General features: G+C 36.0%; 4 protein-coding genes across 5 annotated transcripts; 3 read left to right on the forward strand and 1 right to left on the reverse strand.

The window, feature by feature from the left end:
* The first annotated feature begins 1,854 nt into the window (after nt 1-1,854).
* LOC111796690 (glucose-1-phosphate adenylyltransferase large subunit 1) lies at nt 1,855-5,931 on the forward strand. 2 transcript variants are annotated; one of them, XM_023679428.2, is made up of 14 exons: nt 1,855-2,594; nt 2,681-2,794; nt 2,970-3,143; nt 3,259-3,351; nt 3,443-3,526; nt 3,624-3,679; nt 3,765-3,858; nt 3,948-4,133; nt 4,251-4,331; nt 4,550-4,636; nt 4,713-4,817; nt 5,036-5,142; nt 5,293-5,353; nt 5,650-5,931. In XM_023679428.2, exons 1-14 carry the CDS (start codon nt 2,346-2,348, stop codon nt 5,749-5,751), a joined length of 1,593 nt encoding a protein of 530 aa, XP_023535196.2. In that variant the 5' UTR covers nt 1,855-2,345; the 3' UTR covers nt 5,752-5,931. The 2 variants fall into 2 exon arrangements, with proteins under 2 accessions (XP_023535196.2, XP_023535195.2); XM_023679427.2 differs by having other exon boundaries at nt 1,856-2,594; nt 2,672-2,794.
* A 136-nt stretch (nt 5,932-6,067) lies between these two features.
* Nucleotides 6,068-8,296, reverse strand: LOC111796691 (mannan endo-1,4-beta-mannosidase 7). The gene is made up of 5 exons (XM_087124781.1): nt 7,911-8,296; nt 7,632-7,826; nt 7,396-7,518; nt 6,549-6,742; nt 6,068-6,461 (listed from the first exon to the last, which is right to left on the reverse strand). The coding sequence occupies exons 1-5, from the start codon at nt 8,214-8,216 to the stop codon at nt 6,068-6,070; spliced, it is 1,212 nt and encodes a 403-aa protein (XP_086980907.1). The 5' UTR covers nt 8,217-8,296.
* A 1,177-nt stretch (nt 8,297-9,473) lies between these two features.
* LOC111797474 (ornithine carbamoyltransferase, chloroplastic) lies at nt 9,474-12,792 on the forward strand. The gene is made up of 5 exons (XM_023680480.2): nt 9,474-9,813; nt 10,285-10,619; nt 10,890-11,021; nt 11,119-11,394; nt 12,339-12,792. Exons 1-5 carry the CDS (start codon nt 9,603-9,605, stop codon nt 12,519-12,521), a joined length of 1,137 nt encoding a protein of 378 aa, XP_023536248.2. The 5' UTR covers nt 9,474-9,602; the 3' UTR covers nt 12,522-12,792.
* A 5,270-nt stretch (nt 12,793-18,062) lies between these two features.
* LOC111797529 (tubby-like F-box protein 5) lies at nt 18,063-20,693 on the forward strand. The gene is made up of 5 exons (XM_023680552.2): nt 18,063-18,458; nt 18,737-19,118; nt 19,231-19,318; nt 19,661-19,793; nt 19,865-20,693. Exons 2-5 carry the CDS (start codon nt 18,759-18,761, stop codon nt 20,505-20,507), a joined length of 1,224 nt encoding a protein of 407 aa, XP_023536320.2. The 5' UTR covers nt 18,063-18,458; nt 18,737-18,758; the 3' UTR covers nt 20,508-20,693.
* Nucleotides 20,694-21,219: the final 526 nt, after the last annotated feature.

The following is a 21,219-nucleotide window of genomic DNA, read 5'->3' on the forward strand; positions in this document are numbered from 1 at the left end:
CACTTTTCTTGAAAATGTATAATAATAATTAAAAAATATATAAATATTGCAAATGGCCAAATAACAAGTATTCGTGCCGTCTTTTATTGTTCATAATTGGCAAAATTGCACGAACGCCACTGAACTATATAATTTATTACAAAAACACCATTTAACTTTTAAATATTTATGAACTTTGAGATTTATTGTAAGAACACCTAAAAACCTTTGAGGTAATTTGTTGAGCATTGCAATAAGCCTCCCCTATTAATATTAATGTTAGTATGTTTGCAAAATTAAAATTTTAATATCAACGTATATATCAATGATTAGTGGTTAAATTTGAATAATAGTTATATTAATGTTCGATTGACAATATATCAATATTTGAATGTACTTACCTATATCTAAAATTTTAGTTTAATTATTATTTAGATGGATATTGCTGAAAGTGGTTTCTTGTAATCTAATAATTATTGAATGTATTTTATATTTATTACCTTAAAAATTATTCAAATAACATTTTAATTTTTTTAATTTAAAATTTGGTGTACTATACTCTTATTAACCAATATTTTTTAAACATAATAATAACAATTTTGTTGATAGTATTTTTTTATTTTTAAAAAATGTGAAAAGAGATAATAATAAAACATTTGAACAAAGGGAAATTAAAGATATTAATATTTTGTTGTGAAAGTTTAATTTTTTTTTAACTTTTTAATTTAAAATTATTAACCACACTCTTGAAACTAGTTTTTAAAGTATACTTTTTCCTCGAAACTTAAAAGATATTTTTACAAATGAAAGTTAGTAACAGAGGTTAAAGGCAGTAAAAAAATGGTGGTTAAGAAAAGGTCTCAATAACTGCTTTTAGGTGTTAATCATGGAACTGTCGTGTATTCCCCGGTGGGTCTTAAGACGATGCAGAATCCGATTTAATGATCACGTGATCTCCTAATACTTAAATTTTGTGATGGATGTTAACCGTCCATTTGGCTGGAAATATGTGGCCACCAACTTATATTATTTTAGGTTTTCTGATTTTATTTTATTTTATTTATAAAATCAGTAAATGACGTGACTGTGGGCCGTACACGGCACGGTTCAGATTACCGGGTTAGAAGTTCAATGAATAAAATCATTTTTCTATTGATGAGTTGGATGAGTGTTTTAATTTTAAATTGTTAATTTCTTTCCATATGATTATGAATTTAAATAAGTAATCAAATTAATAGAAAATTTAATTAAATTAGAACAAACACATTATTTGAAAATGTACTTACGTTTCGACTAAAATCCACCTAACCGAATCCTATAAAAATATAAAAAGAATTATAATACAACCCTAAAATAACCAAACATAAATATTATTCCTTTTTAAAATTAAACATTGAAAAAAGAAAAATATTAAACGCCAAAACCCACATAAACAATTAGTCGAGCATCTCGATTGTAAATTATTATTTTTTGCTATTCCTATAATTTTATTTAAAATGGATAAATAAATAAAGATTACCAACTTTAGATCTTTATAGTACATTTTATTTTTCATAAATGTTTTAAAAATTAGGATTTTAAATGGTTTAACAATATTCGGGTCATTTTTAAATGTTGAAATAATAAAATAATAATATATATATACTCGTTTTAATTTCCCGAAATTATATTAATCGAATAATAAAACAAAGAACAACAAATCTCGAAGGTTAATGGAATCTGTCGTCACATTGGAGTCAAGCAGAACGCCAATTTGTAGTTGTTTGATTTAAAAAAAAGTATTAGGTGCATATAAATATCTTTTTATTTTTATTTTTATTTTCTTTATTTGTTATAAACAAATCACTACAAGAGGCCAAGCGAGAGCTGACGAGTAGGTCCCAATTGCAATAGCCGTATTCCCGCCGTGTCAAAGTCCCAAGGCGCCCTCTCTCTGCACTCTCCATTATTGAAAGCCAAGATCGCCCGACGATCCTCTGGCGGCTCAAAACCAAATTTAACGACGCTAGTTCAGAGTTTTCACATTCCTCACTAGGATCTTCATCCTTCGATCTTTGATCTATTCCCGCCTTTCTTCTTTACTCTGTTCATTCGAAGCTGTTCCCTCTACATTTCTCTTACAACACTCTCTTTACAGACAGGGCTCCTCCAGCGTTTGATCCTTTTTCCTGCGTTGTACTTCAATCTCCTTCTCAGAGCTTTGGTTTCCCTCTGATCTAGGCTTTTGCGCGTGCTCTGGTCTCGACGATTGCGTTGGAAAGGATCGGAGATCTTTCTGAGCTTCTTCTGCACTGTGGTCGCCTTAACATATTCGGGCAAGCTACTCGGAGATCAGATTTTTCTCTTGATCTGTAGTTGATTTGACAATGGATTCGTTTGGTGTGACCTTGAAGGCCAATACGATGCCATTTAGAGCCAGCAGACAGTGTGGTAGGAAGGTGCAATGCTCCGGGTTCTGGGGAGAGAGTATTGAGAGAAGCGGAAAGTGCAAACAGATACAGATGAATGCTTACTCGCGGAAGAATTCTAATTCTTCTTCCCATAGCAGGGCTAGAAAGCTTACAGCGGGAGTTGCTCATTCTGTTCTCATGTCAGAAGTTAGTGAGGAAACAACGGTAAGTGGATTTAGTACTTTGATATTCAAAAGTACATGAACTTTTATCGGAACTTTTGACTCCAAATTTTACCCCAGACTTTACAGGCTCCTATATTTGAGACTCCTAGAGCTGATCCGAAAAAGATTGCTTCAATCATACTGGGTGGAGGTGCCGGAACTCGCTTGTTTCCTCTTACCAGCCAGCGCGCCAAACCAGCGGTAACCACCTCTACCAAATTGCTTATATAAGAATAATTTCACAAACTTGGAGAGCGTTTTTCATTGGGGAGATGTATTTAGATGGTTGTAGTAGATACTTGATAATAGAAGCTATTGATCCAACCCAGGAGAACAAATTGGTGCATGAATTTAAGCAAATAGTTTTTACTTGCAGGTTCCAATTGGAGGTTGTTATAGATTGATCGACGTGCCCATGAGTAATTGCATTAATAGCGGCATCGAAAAGATATTCGTCCTAACGCAGTTTAATTCGTTTTCTCTAAATCGTCACCTTGCTCGTATTTACAATTTTGGTAATGGAGTGAATTTTGGCGATGGATTCGTGGAGGTATGATGCCTGTACTTCCCATTTTTACAATCTGCCCCTGCTTTGCAATTGTTTTGATTAGATGAACCCGGAAGCTTTGTTATGCTCATTCTCTGGATTAATGTTTGAGAAACAGGTTCTAGCTGCCACTCAAACTTCGGGTGAAACTGGAAAAAAATGGTTCCAAGGAACTGCCGATGCTGTCAGGCAATTTATATGGTTATTTGAGGTGGGTGCCTAAAATCTCCTGAGCATGATTGGAATTTTCAGTCAAATTTTTTTTATGTATAATGAACGTTTTATCCATTGGGTTTCTGCAGGATGCTAAGACCAAAAATGTAGAGCACACTCTAATTTTGTCTGGCGATCACCTTTACCGGATGGACTACATGGATTTTGTGCAGGTATAACGTGAAGCTAACTAGTTTGTACTTGTATTTGTATTGTTGTGCTCATTTGTTCTTGATTCAATGAGGATTTCTGATGACTTCGTACTTGCAGAGACATATTGACACAAATGCAGATATTACAGTTTCATGCATACCCATGGATGACAGGTAGGCATCTTTTTTCATCGTTATTTCCATGGATAAAGTGTTCTTTAAAAATTTAGATTTTCATTAATGCTTTGTTATTTTGCAGCCGAGCATCAGATTACGGTCTCATGAAAATAGACGACACAGGGCGTATTTTACATTTTGCTGAGAAACCAAAGGGATCTGACCTGGAAGCAATGGTTGGTAACATTGATGCAATTTGTTTGGTTTGTAATTAGCAATATCTTTGTCTGATCTTGTTTTCTATCCATTATATAATGTATTGCAGCAAGTTGACACTACAGTTCTAGGACTTTCAGACCAAGATGCTAGAAAAAATCCTTATATTGCATCAATGGGAGTCTACGTATTCAGAACTGATCTTCTATTAAAGCTTTTGACATGGACTTATCCTTCATGCAACGACTTCGGCTCAGAAATTATTCCATCGGCTGTTAAAGACTACAAAGTTCAAGTGAGATCCCTTTTGAGAAATTTTAATCTTTCATTTTTTCCTTATGCTTGAATTCAGAATAGGAAGACTTTCGACGATAATAGAACTAAGTTTCCCAATGCATCCATATTGTTGTAGGCATATCTATTCAATGACTACTGGGAGGACATTGGAACCGTGAAGTCATTTTTTGATGCCAACTTAGCACTAACGGAGCAGGTATGTTTCCCATCAATTGTCTCCTTTCTGTTCCTTTGTAATGGGACCAAGAATCATCTCCAGCTTTCTTGCTTATTTAGTTATCTGAGTTAAATATTTATATAGAAGATAAGTACCTTAACTGGCCTGTGAATTTTTCAAGCAACGCCCTCCCCCGCATCAGAAACAACACATGATCAAGTGTCATTAAGCTGATGGCTTTAGTGTCTTTCATGCAGCCCCCAAAGTTTGAGTTCTATGATCCGAAGACTCCATTTTATACATCCCCTAGATTCTTGCCCCCTTCTAAAGTTGAAAAAAGCAGGGTAAGACATCAAACTCGAGTTTGCTCTCTGCATCATCCGTTTGATTCTTGTATCTTAAACGAAGTTGCTTTTGCAGATTGTAGATGCAATAATATCTCATGGTTGCTTCCTCCGAGAGTGTAGCGTTGAACACTCTATTGTCGGTGTGCGCTCTCGATTGGAGTACGGTGTGGAGCTTAAGGTGAGCCAGGGTTTTCTTTTGAATTTTCCCCTCCCTTTCGGTACTGTAGGAACGTACAAGAAGAATGCAATGGCAGAAGATGGTTATAGATGCTGCAATCTTTTTTTTCCACAGATTAAATTCTTACTATTATTGCAAGAGATTCTGCCATGCTGATATGTAGCATCTTAGCCTGAAAAAAGATAATCAAATTTGGATTTGTTGGTTTTGCGTTCTAGGATACTATGATGATGGGTGCGGACTACTACCAGACTGAATCTGAAATCGCATCTCTGCTTGCCGAAGGAAAGATCCCAATCGGCATTGGAGAGAACACCAAAATCAGGTAATATTCAGCTACCAATACAGAGCAAAAGCTATCTGCAATCTCTTATTAGTTAAATATAACCGTTACTTTATCATCCGACTGTTTACCATAAACATTATTTGTTTATGGGTTTGGTCTGTTTCTGATTTTCATTCATCTTTTCCGCAGGAATTGCATAATTGACAAGAATGCCAAGATCGGAAAAAATGTAGTTATTGCTAATACTGATGTAAGTATGATTTTTGTGTTCTTAAGGGATATTTGGTTCACAATTTAATAAGTTTTGTTTCATCCATGTTTGTATTTGTACAAAGAAATAACCAATAAAAGGTTAGGTTTGGTTCTTGGGTTTCATAACCTGGGTGGTTTCATATGTGAAGGTTTATAGAACATGAGTTCATGCAATTCGGTAGGAAGGGGAAAATTAACACTTTCTAAGAATTTGCAAACTCTATCTAAACCACATAAACCCGTGATGTTATTTGGTCATAGTACCTAACTAGTGTGTGGTTGTTAACTTTTCAGGGCGTTCAAGAAGCAGATAGACCAGAAGAAGGGTTTTATATAAGGTCCGGTATCACAGTCACCTTGAAGAATGCGACAATAAAAGATGGAACCATCATTTAAATCCGAAGAGAAAGCTGAGAGTTGAAAGGAAGCAACTGCTCGAGGCTTTCAACCGACAATGCTCGGCAACGAGTAATTGGCGCATGACTTAGCTTCATGTAAAATGTTAGCTTCTTTTCTTATATGTAAAAAGTTGAAAGGCAACACATTCCTGAGTAAGAGAACAACTTTTTATTTCAATCCATATATTATTAGAGACTACAATATTCAAAGCGATTTAGCATTAGTTTTTGGATGAGAAATCCTTTCTCTGTGAGGGAGTTGTTTATTCTTAGCCCCATTTTTGTTCAATTTCCAGAACTGTGGCTGCCTCCCTTTAAGGCCTCCCCCTGTGTCTTATGTTTCGAAGGTTGGCATGCTTCTTCCTTATTTTGATCATCTTTGCAGACTCCTGAGATATCAAATTAGCAGTGGAGGGGTCCTCACTAAATACCACTTCATACCCATCCCCATAAGAACCCATCCCTTCAAGTAGAAGTTGCCAGAACACTGCACCCGTAGCTGCTCCGCCGCCCTTAGCGGATGAATACACAGCTGAGTAAATAGCATGGTAAAGTCGATCCCTTTTATCAGCGCCACCGTCCTTTTTAGACTTTCCAAACTCAGCAAAGAGAACTGGCTTGTGGAGAACGTTCTGTGCATCTTGGGTGTGTTCATTGAGCCAAGTGTTCAGGAATGAGAGCTGATCCTCAAAACTTGAACCAGATAACCTTCATCAAATCACCACGTTCATTTCCGCTAATAATGGATTGAAGATCTCAGAAAAGTAGCAAATGGGAGAAGGGTTTTGTTCTTACCATTCGTCAGGATACGAGTGGACTGTGGCAAAGTCGATTTCGGGTATCTGATTGTTTGCAATGAAATCGGTTCCCACTTGGAAGTTAGGATTCCCTTGATACCTTGCTTGGTTGTAGAATCCTTCCAAACCAACTTCTAAGAGGTGTTTCCCATCAATTGATTTCAAGTATGCGGCCATTTCTTTAATCCATGCCTGCCCATCATTTCATACATACAACTTTTTAAATTGGGCTATGTCAGCTTAGTAGGTATAATAAATGTATAATCAGGTGCAACTTTTTGCATTAACATAATTTTAATTGTAATGAGACGTCGTCTTTGGCCCAAATCAAGATTAAAATTGGTTTGGGAACAAATGAAAATATTTAAGGTTGAAATTAAGATAGAAAAGTATTGAAGAAAGTAAATGTCCATTTCTCGGGATTGAGAATTTCCATTTAAACAAGGAGGGAGGGATTGAAGAGAGATTTCTCTCCGTTCGTTAAAGGTTTCTTCCCCTGCCCGTCTCACTTTATATATATATATATATATATATATATATATATATATATATATATATATTTTTTTTTTTTTTTTATTTAAAGCGGTGAAAAAACTAATTGTAGAATTGAAATTTGAATTTTTAAAAATATATTATATTTTTGTTAGCTGTTTTACCTTTTATAATAAAAAATTTTGGTTAAAAAATTATTTGAAATCAACATAATATTTTTTAAAAAAACAGAGAAACATTTTTTTTGTGTCTCCCCAATTTTTCGTGAGGAATCTCCCAAAAATAAATGTGAATTGAAATAGGAGGTCGAGATAGAGACTTAAAAAAAAAAAAAAGTAATATTTAGTAAGAACCTGGACGGTATTTCCGGAACGATCTGAAAGGCACCTAGGTTCATTCATGAGTTCCCAAGCCATTATAGTTGAATCATCCTTGTAAGCCACTCCAGTTATGGTGTTGATTCTTGTCAAAACGGTCTATATACAATGTGCATTGCTCAAACAAAAGTATCAATATTTATAAACTTACATCCATAGATTCATACACACTTCTTGTTGCATAAATGAGTGATTATGGGTTGTGACTTTACCTTAACATGGTTCTTGTAGAATCCTTTCACAACAGAGTTAGTGTAGAAATCATCCTCGGATGAAATGGACTGTCCCTGATTTCTGGCCCACTCCACATACTGTTTTCTCCCTCCCAAATTTGCGAAGTTGTTCACCAAACTCAAGATCAATTTAATCCCATATTTTCTTGCCTCCGCTACCACAAAATCCAACCCCTAACAAAAGCATCAGCCATTTAGCAAAAGAGGGGAAAAAAAAAAAAAAAAAAAAACAAAGTAAAATCAAAGCAATGAAAGGACCTGAAACATCTTCTCATTGTATTGCCCAGGAGAGATCTGCAGAGGGTTACTTCCGCCATCGTTGAAGGCCATCGTTCTTCCAATGGCGAGGCTATGATTGACGGCTTGTTGATAAGCTAAGGACACTTTGGGTCTCAGTGATGGGTCCGAGGCGAAGGACATTAACCAGTAGGCATTGAACCCATTGGCGTAAAATGGGCTTCCATTCAGAATAAGCTGATGCCCTTTGGTCGTCACAAACCCATCATCTGCTTCTGCTCGAAGCACAAGCGGCAGAAGAACAACGAAAACGTAACTCCAAAGCATTATCTCTGTAAAACCAAGTTTGTTGAACTGTAAAACGTAACTCCAAGACTAAGTGTTGCGGATTAACTTCGAACGTCGTTGTTTATTTATTAGTAATTATCATTAATATTGTGGTTGTGTTGTATCCTTAAGTGAGAGATCATGTTGGATTCCTTTATGAATTGTCGTTTATGAATATTGGGAAATAAATTAAAAACAAATATTTGTTTTATCCATTAAGAGATTAACCTATTTAATATATTGTTTTTTTTCTTTCCATTTTCCGGTATTATAGTTTTAGATGGGAAATATGAGAGGATTAGGTGTATGAAAATTCAATTTTTTTTATATTTTTTTTATATTGTTAATGGTTAATCAACTACATTGAAATTGTTTTTATTTTTAAAAATAAGGTTTAATAGTTGAAGTAAGTTTATTTTAATTATAATGTAATATGGTAAGTTTTTTTCTTTTGTTTTTTCAAAATAAATATTTTGTAATTAAAAAAATATTGATTTCAGATAAAACACAGCCTCACACGTGGCAAATTGACATTTGTGGCTGGGAGGGATTGTGCTAAAAGAGAATGTGGGAACCAATTAATAGAAAACCTTCTAAACAAATGCCAAAGATGATTTTCTACATAAACCCAATTTTACATAATAGACAATGTCTCAATTATAAAATTTAGAGTCCAATACCATTCTAAAAGGGATAAATTACGCTCTTTTGGATGAAAAGTAGGTTTAAAGTGGGGTTGAGTTAAATCGAGAAATTATTGAAGATTATTGAAAAAAAGTAGTCTCACATTGACTAATTAAGAAGTATATCCTACATTTTTAAATAAGGAACACAATATTTGGTATGGGTTTTTTTTAGAAAAATCTAGAGTGTGATCACGAGAGATTATACTAAAAGCATACAATATCATATCACCCGGGAAGGTCCATGATTGCTAATTAATAAACCGAATTAATTTGTATCAATTAAAAGTTGGCTATTAGATAAGGCAAGCGATGGTTCTTAAAGTGCGGTGACCGGTAATTATGAAACCCTAAATACAACAATGGGCCCAAGAGCTAGAGAGCCAGAAAAAAGGCCCATTTAGTTTTTTTTTTTTTTTTTTTTTGAAGTGAAGAATTTAATTTCAAACAGTGAAAGTGATATTTGAACAAATGGCTTTAAGAAAAAAGAAAAAAGATTTTAAAAGAATTGTGGTAAAATCAAAGTTATATTCTTTTAATTTTATATGTCAATAATAAATATTAGTATTGTTACTCACATCCGCCGTGCTCAAAAGTCAAAATTGTTTTTAGGACTGAATCGGCATCGCCTGGTTCGTATAGTTATATTGCTCGCACTCTTGGAACAGATTCTGCCGGTATTCCGCCATTCCCACCAAAAGCAATGGCGGCGATTTGCTCTCATTCCGCCCTTCGATCAGATAAAAACTCACTTCCTACTCACTTCTACTCCGCTAGGTCTCTTCGCCGATCGGTAAAGTTTTTCGGCGAGCTTTCAGGTTTCTCTGTGGCTTACCCGCCTAGGTTTCCTGCTGGTTTTCCTTCAATTTCTTGCCAGAGCTCTGCGACTTACCCTCCTTCCGTTGTATCGCAAGGTGCATGTCTATTTTCGTTAAGGCTTCGTTGTTTGCGATTTTTTTTTTCTTCTATAAATTTCATTTCAACTAAGGTGTTTGCATTTCCTGCTTAATTGTTACGGTTGTTGTCTGTGAGTGATGATCATCTGTCACTGTTCTTATGTGGTTCGTGAAGTTTGATAAGTTATAGGTATTATTATCAGACGGTGCATACGCCTCTTTGTGCGGCTGGTATCTGTTTGAATGGTGCTCTGTATAAACGCAATACATAATCAAACCTCTCCTAAACCAATTTATCTCTGCCGCTTGCATCGGCGATGTGCAAGATCGGCTCTCTCAGTGGCTAGAGAACAGATTATAGTGTTTTCTACTTTCAACTTTTCCTTGAGGGATTCAAGTTTTTGAAAATGCATGCTATTCTATGAATGGACGGTTGTATGCTTTTAATTGTCTGACGTTTGTTCTCTGTTGCATTATTGTTTATCCCAGTGAAAGCCGAGAAGAAGGATTTCCTTCACCTTAGTGATTTTGATAAATCCACCCTGTTGAAGATCTTAGACCGTGCAGTTGAAGTTAAGGCGCGACTAAAATCTGGTGATAGGACATTTCTCCCCTTTAAAGGGAAGACAATGGCTATGATCTTTGCAAAACCATCCATGAGAACCAGAGTCTCATTTGAGACTGGCTTCTTCTTGCTAGGAGGCCATGCTATATATTTAGGGCCCGACACCATCCAAATGGGAAAAAGAGAGGAAACTAGGGATATTGCTCGTGTTTTGTCTCGCTATAATGATGTCATCATGGCCCGAGTTTTTGGTCATCAGGTATCATGGCCAGTTTATTACCTTCTTAATTTCAAGTGACGATATCTGCGATTGGTGTACGCAGAGTAAATTTTGCCTCGACAAAATCGGTGTTTTGTCACAATTTTAATGAAGCAAAAATAAGGGTGGTTGAGTTTTAGGGCCTATTGGTTTGTCTCTAAATAATTTTACTGTTGGAACAGCTTAGTGATTTCTTATGTTTCATTATTCCGTTGCTATTAGTAATCCAGATGTCTCTCTACGGGTCGTCAAACTACCATTTTGTTGCAGGATATTCTTGATTTAGCTAAATATGCCACCGTGCCTGTAATTAATGGCCTGTCGGATTACAACCATCCTTGTCAAGTAATGGCTGATGCGCTCACTATGATTGAACACATTGGCAAGTTAGAAGGAACTAAGGTTTGGGTTTTACTGGTTATGTTTCGTTATAATTGTTATAAAATGTACTTCAATTATATTTTTCAAATGAATTGAGCAGATGATAATGAAAATTTAGGTTGTGTATGTTGGAGATGGAAATAACATGGTGCACTCGTGGTTGTTGTTGGCATCAGTTATACCCTTCCACTTTGTTTGTGCCTGTCCTAAAGGTTTTGAGCCTGATAAGCATACGGTTGAAAAAGCCCGGCAAGCTGGAGTTAGCAAGATTGAGATTACCAATGATCCCAAGGAAGCAGTGAAAGGTGCTGACGTTGTGTACTCGGATGTCTGGGCCAGCATGGGACAGAAAGAGGAGGCTGAATATCGACGTCAAGCGTTTCAAGGTTTCCAGGTACTTGTTGGAGCATTTTCTTTCTAATGAATGCACTTCAAGCTAATTAATTTTGTCAATGAAGATGATAATAAAAAAGAAAATTGTTAATAAAGATGGACATGCAATGATGGTCGGAATCGATACTAAATTATCTGGTTTTTATCTTTTATGCCATTATTTGGGGTGGAATTTGTTTTTGTTTTTGTTTTTTTTTGTTTTTATAAAAAAGATGCTTCTTGTCTGTCCTTTTTCTTTGAGTGTGAATACCGCTTGGCTAATTACTAGCCCACCTTTTCGCCTCTCCTATTGCATCTTTGTTAGCTATAACTTGGATTGACAGTAATACTCGTGGTGATGAAAAACTGTAGTTGGTGCAACATGGCCTGCACAAGTTAATTTCATGAAGACAATTGTGGGTCTGGAAGGGATGTACCATACCCTTTTTCTAGCTGCGTGAAAAGTGATTTCATGACGGTGGCTAACGAAAATCTACTCTGAGCTCAGCTTAAATGTTTAGGTTAAATAAAGTTTTAATATCTGAAGTTTGTTGCACAGTAGACTCACTGGCCACCTACCCAACTAAACTCAAACCTTCCCATCAAACACCCCATAGAGGATTACTCCAGATTGTCCACCCTCTACGTTAGTGGACTCGAAATTCTATGAAAAAATCTCCGATGAACTGTAATGGTAGAACAACCGAGGCCAGGGGGACCTTAGGTTTCAAAAATATTTGAGATAATTTCTCGTGTCATGGTTCTTTTTTTCCCTCGTATATGAGGGTATACTGAAATTGTGGTGTTCTCCGTGACATTTTGGGTCCATATGCAGAACAATCGTTTGACACGAACGTTGGAGAGCGGCACTCGATGGTTCTTCCATTTTTATTTTTGATATTTTGGTTGCATGTGGTATATAACCTTAACAGAGCTGCAATGACATTCTTTGCATTATCGTTGTAGGTTAACGAAGAGCTCATGAACTTAGCAGGTTCAAAGGCTTACTTCATGCATTGCCTACCAGCCGAAAGAGGCGTAGAGGTAACAGATGAGGTAATTGAGGCTCCCAACTCCATTGTCTTTCCACAAGCTGAGAATCGAATGCACGCACAGAATGCTATAATGCTTCATGTTCTTGGCTTGTGATTGTGTAGCACCCAATACTGGGATATGCCAATTCATGTTTCAATAATAGTATGCCAAAGTTGGCCTATGAGTCTGTGCTTTTTTTTGTACTGTCTTCTATTTCTTGCACGCTCCCTGGAACCGACTTTTTGCAGTACGGATTAACTTTCGGAGCTAGAATTTGTCACGAGCCTCGACCTCCTTTCGGCATTTCTTGTTTAGTTGAAACGTTCATGACCCAAGAAAATGTAACTCATATGTTTTATATTATGTCAACATTTTGTTGTGCTAATTTGTAGTCAACTTAGATACTGTTTATATTATGTCAGGATGAACGGAAAGAGTTACTTACGGTAATAGCTTTCTTGACAGCAGCGGTCGTTCTGATAACAGTTAGAGGGACTGGCTGCTACCCACATGGGTCTTTTAGCCCAATTTGTAGGGCCGAGCCCATGACTGTTATAAGGCAGTCCGGACGTTGGACGGGCCCGAAGGCCCAAATTTTGGGGAAGAAAAAACGAATAAATATTTTAATATACGTCTGAAAGAAAATTGAATTGAAAAATATATTTCATGAATTATACTTAGATTCAGGTTATTTTATTTAAAAGTTATGTTTAAATGATGTTTGATTTGTGAGGCGTGACAGGAATATATATTAAATAATTGAAATGGCAATCTAAGGGTGAAAGACGACAAAGGGATGAAGGAAATCTAGAATGGGTGGGCCAAGGAAACTGAAAGTAGAAATAATGGGCCCAGCCCAATTCAAATCATAGACGAAGAAAATGGAAGCTCAAGTTGAAGGTTGCAAAAGGGCAAGAGAACCTGGTTGGGCAAAAACTGTCACAAATAAAAAGTACCGCCCGACAAGATAGCGGAAAGCCTGCCCCCCGTTTCGCTACCTTCCCAACAAACTTACCTTCTTTGCTTTTTCTCGCAATTTGCATACTTTACACTGTGATATATATATATATATGTATATATATACATATATGTATATTACCTTCAACCATCATTTTAGTTTATGATCTATAAATTTTAATAAATAATAATTTAATTATTATAAATCATTAAAAATATTTTAAATAACATGCATATGATAATTTAATCCAAAATTTGAAACTTGAAAAAAAAAAAAAAGTTCAATCATTAGCTTCAATTCGGGTATTAGATTATTATTATATCATAAATATCAAATAATAATTTTCCATTTAAATCACAATCTCCAAATTATGAAGACAACATGAATTTGAGGCAATCATACTAAAAAAAATGATGCAATCTATTTCAATTAATACATTTCCTTTAAGAAAAAAAAACCTATTTCCATTTTTATAGGTTTTGATCCATGACGACATTAGCTGTCTTGATTTTTCTAATTTTTCTTTTTCAAAAAATCGTTATAGCTTTATTTCATTAATCATAATATATAATCTTGATTTAATCAAATCATTTGAATTGATAATCTAAATAGACCATCATTGATTTGATTATAGTAGGGCTCATTACTTCATTCATTAAGGTCAATTCATGTATGGACTAATTTCTACCTACCTAATTAATGAAAATTTAAGCATCATCATCTAATTATTGTATTTCAATATTACATTAAAAAAAATATATATTTCTAAGCTATTTTTTTTTTATAAAAAATATTTAAATAGTTACTTTTATTAACCCTTCTCGGGAAATCTTCCAAAGAAAATAAGCTCCTCTCCTTTAAAGTCAAGATCTAAAGCTTTTAACATGTATAGAGGCATGCCCTATACAAATTTCTACCTGAAAATTTTTCGCTGTTGTATTGACTCAACATAGAAGACAACATAATAACAACCATTCCCTTATCAAATCTTAAATAAAGTAGGCCAGTAAGTAAGGATGAAATCAATCATCAATCGACTGTCCTCTTTAGGCTTTTTTTTGAACTTTCCCTCAAAGTTTTAAAACGCATCTGATAGAAAAAGGTTTTCACACCTTTATAGAGGGTGTTTCGCTCTCTTCTCCGACATGCATATAAAGTATGAGTTGAAAAGAGAGATAGAGACCGGGAATAATGTAAAGAGGGGCGAGAAGGAGAGGGTGGCCAGAAATAGGGTTATCCAAATGGGAAGGGAAGGTGGGAGGGAAAAATAATGTCAAATCAAAAAGGAGAGGACACAAGGAAAATGGGCGCTTCCATGTTGGCTGCTGAGGCCTTCCCCATCCCTACTTCCAAATCCAACCAATGCCCCCTTTGCCTTTGCTACTTGCTATTTTGCTATTATGAATATTATCCTCAAAAACTCCTCCTAGATCTGATTGCATATCTTCTTTATTTTCTTCCTTTCGTTTGGAATTATGTGTTTGTCCAAACCCCCACACACCACGCAGACACCCACCAAACCCTCCACCTGAAAAATGGCTTCTTTTCCTCAGCCTTCTTTCTAAGTTGTTCACTCCTTTTTTTCTATTCTTCTCTATCCGCTATCCTCTTTCATCTCATCTTGGTACTTAGTCATACCAATTCAATTATTACTACCTCCCAAATTCTTATATAGATAAATTCCAACTCTCGAGTAAAGAAGAAATACATAAATGAACCGAGATCACATCTAAATGAAATACACATTTCTTTCCAGCGGCTCAGTCGTAGAAACTTCATGGTTAAGCGTACTTATGAGATCCCACATCGGTTGGAGAGAAGAATTAAATATTTTTTTATAAGAGTGTGTAAACCTCTCCCTAATAAACGCGTTTTAAAACCGACAGACTGACGACGATACGTAACGAACTAAATCGGATAATATCTGCTAACGGTGGTCTTGGGCTGTTACAAATAGTATCAGAGCCAGAAACCAGACGGTGTGCCAGCGATAATGGTGGAACCCCAAAAAGATTGGAAAGGAGAATGAAAAATTCTTTATAAATGGTGTGGAAACTTCTTCCTAATAGACACGGTTTTGGACTGTTATAGATAGTATCAGAGCCAGAAACCAGACGGTGTGCCAGCGAGGATGCCGGGACTCCAAAAAGATTGGAGAGGAGAATAAAAAATTCCTTATAAATGGTGTGGAAACTTCTCCCTAATAGACACATTTTAAAATAAAAAATTGGGAGGCGTGACCTTGGGCTATTACAATATATTTGGGTGTTTTTTTTTTTTTTTAATGCAGATTTTATGATGAAAGAACTCGTGTTGATGTATGGAAATAGTTCTGGAAGAAGGAAACAACGTGATATTACATAAACTATTCAATCATAATGGAGTATAGTTGTCAATGAAAGAGGCTAAGTTGTTAGCATAACTTCAAAAAGATATATTTTTTCTGTGATAACAATCCACTATGAATTAATTGTGTGAAGTTGATTGTTTTTTTGCTCTTGTGAGGAGGGATTTGACCAACTCTTTCATTTCAATTAAGAGATAATTGGGACTTAGCTGATTAAATGTATTTTAAGGCCATTCTATTATACGTCAATTTTAGCATTAACTAAAATAATATAACTTTTAAAAAATTACGAACGAAATTGGAAAAAGAAAAAAACAGACCCAAACCTATTAGTAAAAAAAAAAAAAAAAAAAAAAAAAAAAAAAAAAATCACCAGAGGGGTTGAGGAGCTCGGGGATTCTGATAAAATCTAGCTGGCGTGCACTGGACGAGCCAGCTCAATCCCAGTGCGATAACAAATGAACATCTGTCAACCACATCATCATTATTAATAATAACGAGTAATAAAATAACAATAATATTAGTACTGTAATCTGACGTGGTTTTCCACATGTATGGTGGTTGAAACCTAGGCAGTGGCCTGCACGTGCAATTGTGACTCTCTCTGCCACACTTCACTCACTTTGTCTCTTTTCTCCCTTACCAATTCACAACTCAACTTCCTTCATCTTTCTTATTTTTACTTATTTTTAAACTTTTAATTTTGAAAATATATTTATTTCGCTACTTTTTTTCAAATATATAATTCAAGAACAGAAAATCACTTAAAATATTATTGTTTTCTTATCTCTAGTCATTCGAGAACTCGAAATACACAATATATTCAATTCAAATTTTAATTTATATAATTTGAATTAACTTTAAATTTATTTGGATTTGATTGAATTTGAATAAAAAATTATGAATTTATTGTTAACTTAAAAAAAAAATATATTTTTTCGTTCACCATACAATTATATATATATAATCATGCCTTTAACAGTTAAGTATTTTTTAAAGTTTAATACTTTTCATTATGCTCACAAAAGCAACATGCCACAGAGATGCATTTTTTTTTATTCTTTTAAAAAAGTGGGAAGCTATTTGTTATATCTTTAAAAAATAATTTGAATTTTTCTCAACCAAAACAATATATTAATACTCACTTGCAATATTAAAAAAAAATCAATGAAAGTTACCGTCTCTTTGAGATACAATAAAAGAAAAATGTCCACATAATAAACACAATTATTTAAATATCAATAAATAACTCGTTAGACACGTTTTCTTTACGTATATTAAGAACCCTAACGTGAGATGTACCACAACCACTTAAAGAAGTATGCTATTTAAGACTATTATATTACAAACGAACGAGTGTGACACTAATTATTGAACTATGACAACTATAAAATATATTTTACAATAAAATGGGAGGATATAATTTGTTACATAAGAATAATAAAATAAGGTGATATTGGGACACGTGTGAAGTAGATGTTGGATGTGGAGTGCATAAGTCCACCCGCACGTGGTCCAACAATGGCACCATCCACGGAGATGCAAAAAAAGAGAAGCAGAAATAATGAGAGCCTCGATTCCATTCGTTACCTACCCCTAATCTATATATCTCTCCCCCACTTTTAAAGTGAAATTATACCAATTTAAATTATAAACATTATTAACTTTAAAAATATATAAAATTAAAAAAAAAATCAATTGATAAAATAAATGTAACTAAGAAAACTTTAAATTTGTATTTAGGAGAGACCTGAGTTGGAATAAATATTAAATTAGATAAATAATTATTAAAGTAAAATTAAAATTTTAAAAATTTATTAGACATGGGAAGTGAGAGTGTAGGCAAAAGCTGCTCAATAAGTACTCTACAAACGTGTCCGGCGGAGCTTCGACATCCTTCCCTTTAGCCTGCATTGCACATTTCCCACCATTTTTAATTATAAAACTTGTTTCGAAATCTCGTTTTGGATTCTTCCCCAAAAAAAGAGAATTAAAATCAGATAAAATTGGTAGTATAACGTTTTATTAGATTGTTAAATTTCTAAAATATTAAACAAATAAAAAAAAAATCTAATTTTGAGGATTTCAAAAATATGTTTGAGGATAAATTATTATAATAATGAGAGTTCACATGAGGACGGACCATTGCTCTATGCAATTACCCAAGAACGTGCATCGCACTTCCTACAGAGAGACCACCACAACCAAACATGGACCTTATCACAACTAGCCAATAAAAGCATCCACATCAGCAACTAACATACGGAACACGACTGTCATTGAGTCAGCGGATGAGAATTGAGAAACGGGTTGTTAGAAAAACGTTTATTAAGATGACGATGAAGAATTGAGATTCTCAGGGATGAAAATCGAAGAGCCGTGTTTGTGGCTCTGGCTCTGGCTCTCGCCGTGACGGAGGTTGAGGCGGCGACGGTAGCGGCGGTGGATAAGGGTGATGATGGAGGAGGAGACGACCTACTGTTGTGGAATAACAGAGAGTCTTAAAGAATTTTTCTAACTTTTTATCTTTTAGCTTCTCTCTCTCTCTCTCTCTTCCTTCAAAGGACGTTTGAAACTTCCGAGACATTGCTGCCTTTTCGAGTTAAAAGGGCAATTCAAGGTGGAAGGAAAAGGCTAGTTGCTATAATTTCTTTAATTCGATCCATCAAAATCCTCCGAGTATTGCAGATTCTCTTGTATATTTGTTTCTCTCGTGGTTTTCTCCACTGCTGTTCTCATTTTTGCGGTATGTGCCTCCTCCTTGTCTTCATCTGTCTGTCTTTTTGTTTCTTCATTGAATGATTGTTCGGTTTCGTCTAAATGCACCGGGAATGTGAGGAACGCGATTGGAATTTTCAGTTTCTACTTTCGCATCGTTTGATGAGTATTTCGGTTTGTTTTACGTGTTGAATCTGTTATTTCAATGAACCGACTGATTTAGGATTGATGATTTGAATGTATGGTGCGTGTTTGTTGCTATTTTCCGTTGAGTTTGTTGAATTGGAGTTTTTAATTTGTGTTTAGTGAATTGAATACTGCTATCACGATGCCTCTGAGAGGCATAGTTCGTGAGCAGAGTGAAATACGAGAAGGCAGTGAGAATTCTTCGAGAAAAGTGAGGGAGGGAGTTCAAATGCGTCATCTCGGGAAGTCGCATATTGTCCCGGAGCAGCCTTCTTCTTCATCTTTTCCGGTTCCGATCGAACAGAGCCGTTGGGCGAGTTTACCTCCGGAGCTTCTTCTAGACATAATTCAACGAGTGGAAGCGAGTGAAACCTCTTGGCCTTCCCGCCGGGATGTTGTTGCCTGTGCTTCAGTTTGCAGGTCATGGCGGATGATTACAAAGGAAGTCGTAAGGACTCCCGAACAGTGTGGGTGGATCACTTTCCCAATTTCTCTGAAGCAGGTATTTTCAATTCATCCTCTGCTATTTTCAAGCCAGTTTTTGAGTTCCTTATCGACCGAGGCTTTAAGTTCTAGTCTCTTCTTCTTCTTTGAATTTGACTTTAACTGATCAGCCGGGACCAAGAGACACTCCGATCCAGTGCTTCATCAAGAGAGAAAGGGCAACGTCAACGTTTCGACTTTATCTCGGGCTAAGCCCTGGTATCTCTCTTTTTTCTTCTTCTATCAATTATGTTGCCTCTCTATGATTGTCCTTTTCAACTAAGATTCTGGATTACGGGTCCTTTTGGTGAAATTCATCTATGGTACAGAATAAAGCTATCTTTCTTTTTCATTGTGAAGCATCGTATCAAAGCGTGTGAAGTTTTAAAATATGCAACAACTTCTCCCTTTTTCTCAATAAAGTGAAAAATGTGAAGAAAGTTCTGTAGCTGAAATCAGTTCTTCATATAATGGTTCAAAGAGACCAATGTTTGTTATCATAGGGAGTCTTTGATTCATTATTTTACACATCTAATCAGATCTTTTTTGTTTCATTTACAGCCCTGTCGGGTAATCTAAGTAAACTCTTGCTTACTGCAAAAAGATTTCGACGAGCCATGAGTACAGAGTTCATTGTATCATTAGTTCCAGACGACTTCTCTCGAGCAAGCAACAATTACATTGGAAAGTTGAGGTAAGCAACAATTACATTCGAGGGGGTTGCTTTGTTTTTCATAAATGAACTGAGAGTTGATGATGGAACAGGTCAAATTTTCTGGGGACCAAGTTTTCAATTTATGACAGTCAGCCTCCACATGACCCAAAACTGCGAACCAGTAGATCAAAGCGAAGAATCCATTTGAAACAGGTTTCTCCAAGTAAAACTCCGACGAACTATACAGTCGCTGCCGTAGCTTACGAGCTGAACGTCCTCCGCACGAGAGGCCCGAGACGAATGAGGTGCACCATGCATTCAATACCTGTTGCAGCCGTGGAGGAGGGTGGCACTGCCCCAACTCCCACGGAGTTTAAAGACTGTATCAATGAGCATCATTCATCGACATCGATTTGCGAAGGTAAGAAGCCGATAATCGAGTCTCCGAAGCCTCAAGAATCAATGGCTCCATTGGTATTGAAGAACAAAGCTCCGAGATGGCACGAACAGCTTCAGTGCTGGTGCCTCAATTTCAAAGGGCGCGTCACGGTAGCCTCAGTGAAAAACTTTCAGCTGGTTGCTGCTGTGGAGACAAGTGAAAATGTGTCTGCAGCTGAACAGGAGCGAGTGATTTTGCAGTTTGGTAAGATTGGGAAGGATATTTTTACGATGGATTATCGGTATCCTCTCTCAGCTTTCCATGCCTTTGCAATTTGCCTTAGTAGCTTTGACACCAAGCCGGCCTGTGAATGAACCATTGCTCAACTTGCTCCAATATTTTCCAGCTGTATATATTATTCTGGAAAGAAGCTTCGTTTAGACATTGTATTCAATAATCAGGCAACAATCTGTGATGAAATTGTGGGTAGTAAATTATTCTCCAAAATCTTTATTATCCAATCCGCCGAATACAGCAGGTTTCAAGCAACACTTCAAATACCCCAGTTTTCAAGTTCATATTTTTGACTGTCTAATATTTTTCCTTGGATCCGAGATTAATTTTTAGAGGGAGAAGTCTGGAAGAAAAGTCCAAAGAGGACAATATCTACTGGTGGTGGCTTGAGCCATTACAAATGGTATCAGAGCCAAACATCGAGAGGTGTGCCAGCAAGGATGCTGGGTCCCCAAGGGAGATGAATTGTGAGATTCCACATATGTTGGAGTGTCCCCAAGGGAGGTGAATGGTGAGATTCCACATCGGCTGGAGAGGGAATTCTTAGTGGACGAGTGTCCCCAAGGGAGGTGAATTGTGAGATTCCACATCAACGGGAGAGGAAATCCTTAGAGGACGCATTCTAAAACCTTGAGGTGAACCCATCCTTAGAGGATGCATTCTAAAACCTTGAGGTGAACCCATCCTTAGAGGACGCATTCTAAAACCTTGAACCTTGAGGGGAACCCTGAAAGGGAAAACCCAAAGAAAATAATATCTACCGGCACTCATGGGTTCTAAAAACTTGAGGGG

Source organism: Cucurbita pepo, chromosome 6, assembly GCF_057944985.1.
Source record: "Cucurbita pepo subsp. pepo isolate OVF chromosome 6, ASM5794498v1, whole genome shotgun sequence".
Taxonomy (NCBI): Eukaryota; Viridiplantae; Streptophyta; class Magnoliopsida; order Cucurbitales; family Cucurbitaceae; genus Cucurbita; species Cucurbita pepo.

Excerpts from the sequence above, each read along its gene's own strand:
- LOC111797474 (XM_023680480.2), top strand. The coding sequence starts at position 9,603 with ATGGCGGCGATTTGCTCTCATTCCGCCCTTCGATCAGATAAAAACTCA. Across the intron at positions 10,620-10,889 it reads CCCGAGTTTTTGGTCATCAG|GATATTCTTGATTTAGCTAA; the intron begins GTATCATGGCCA and ends ATTTTGTTGCAG. Across the intron at positions 11,022-11,118 it reads GCAAGTTAGAAGGAACTAAG|GTTGTGTATGTTGGAGATGG; the intron begins GTTTGGGTTTTA and ends ATGAAAATTTAG.
- LOC111796691 (XM_087124781.1), bottom strand. The coding sequence starts at position 8,216 with ATGCTTTGGAGTTACGTTTTCGTTGTTCTTCTGCCGCTTGTGCTTCGA. Across the intron at positions 7,827-7,910 it reads ACAATGAGAAGATGTTTCAG|GGGTTGGATTTTGTGGTAGC; the intron begins GTCCTTTCATTG and ends TGCTTTTGTTAG. Across the intron at positions 6,462-6,548 it reads CACTCGTATCCTGACGAATG|GTTATCTGGTTCAAGTTTTG; the intron begins GTAAGAACAAAA and ends GATTTGATGAAG.
- LOC111797529 (XM_023680552.2), top strand. The coding sequence starts at position 18,759 with ATGCCTCTGAGAGGCATAGTTCGTGAGCAGAGTGAAATACGAGAAGGC. Across the intron at positions 19,119-19,230 it reads TCCCAATTTCTCTGAAGCAG|CCGGGACCAAGAGACACTCC; the intron begins GTATTTTCAATT and ends TTAACTGATCAG. Across the intron at positions 19,319-19,660 it reads TTATCTCGGGCTAAGCCCTG|CCCTGTCGGGTAATCTAAGT; the intron begins GTATCTCTCTTT and ends TTTCATTTACAG.
- LOC111796690 (XM_023679427.2), top strand. The coding sequence starts at position 2,346 with ATGGATTCGTTTGGTGTGACCTTGAAGGCCAATACGATGCCATTTAGA. Across the intron at positions 5,143-5,292 it reads GGAGAGAACACCAAAATCAG|GAATTGCATAATTGACAAGA; the intron begins GTAATATTCAGC and ends TCTTTTCCGCAG. Across the intron at positions 5,354-5,649 it reads TAGTTATTGCTAATACTGAT|GGCGTTCAAGAAGCAGATAG; the intron begins GTAAGTATGATT and ends TTAACTTTTCAG.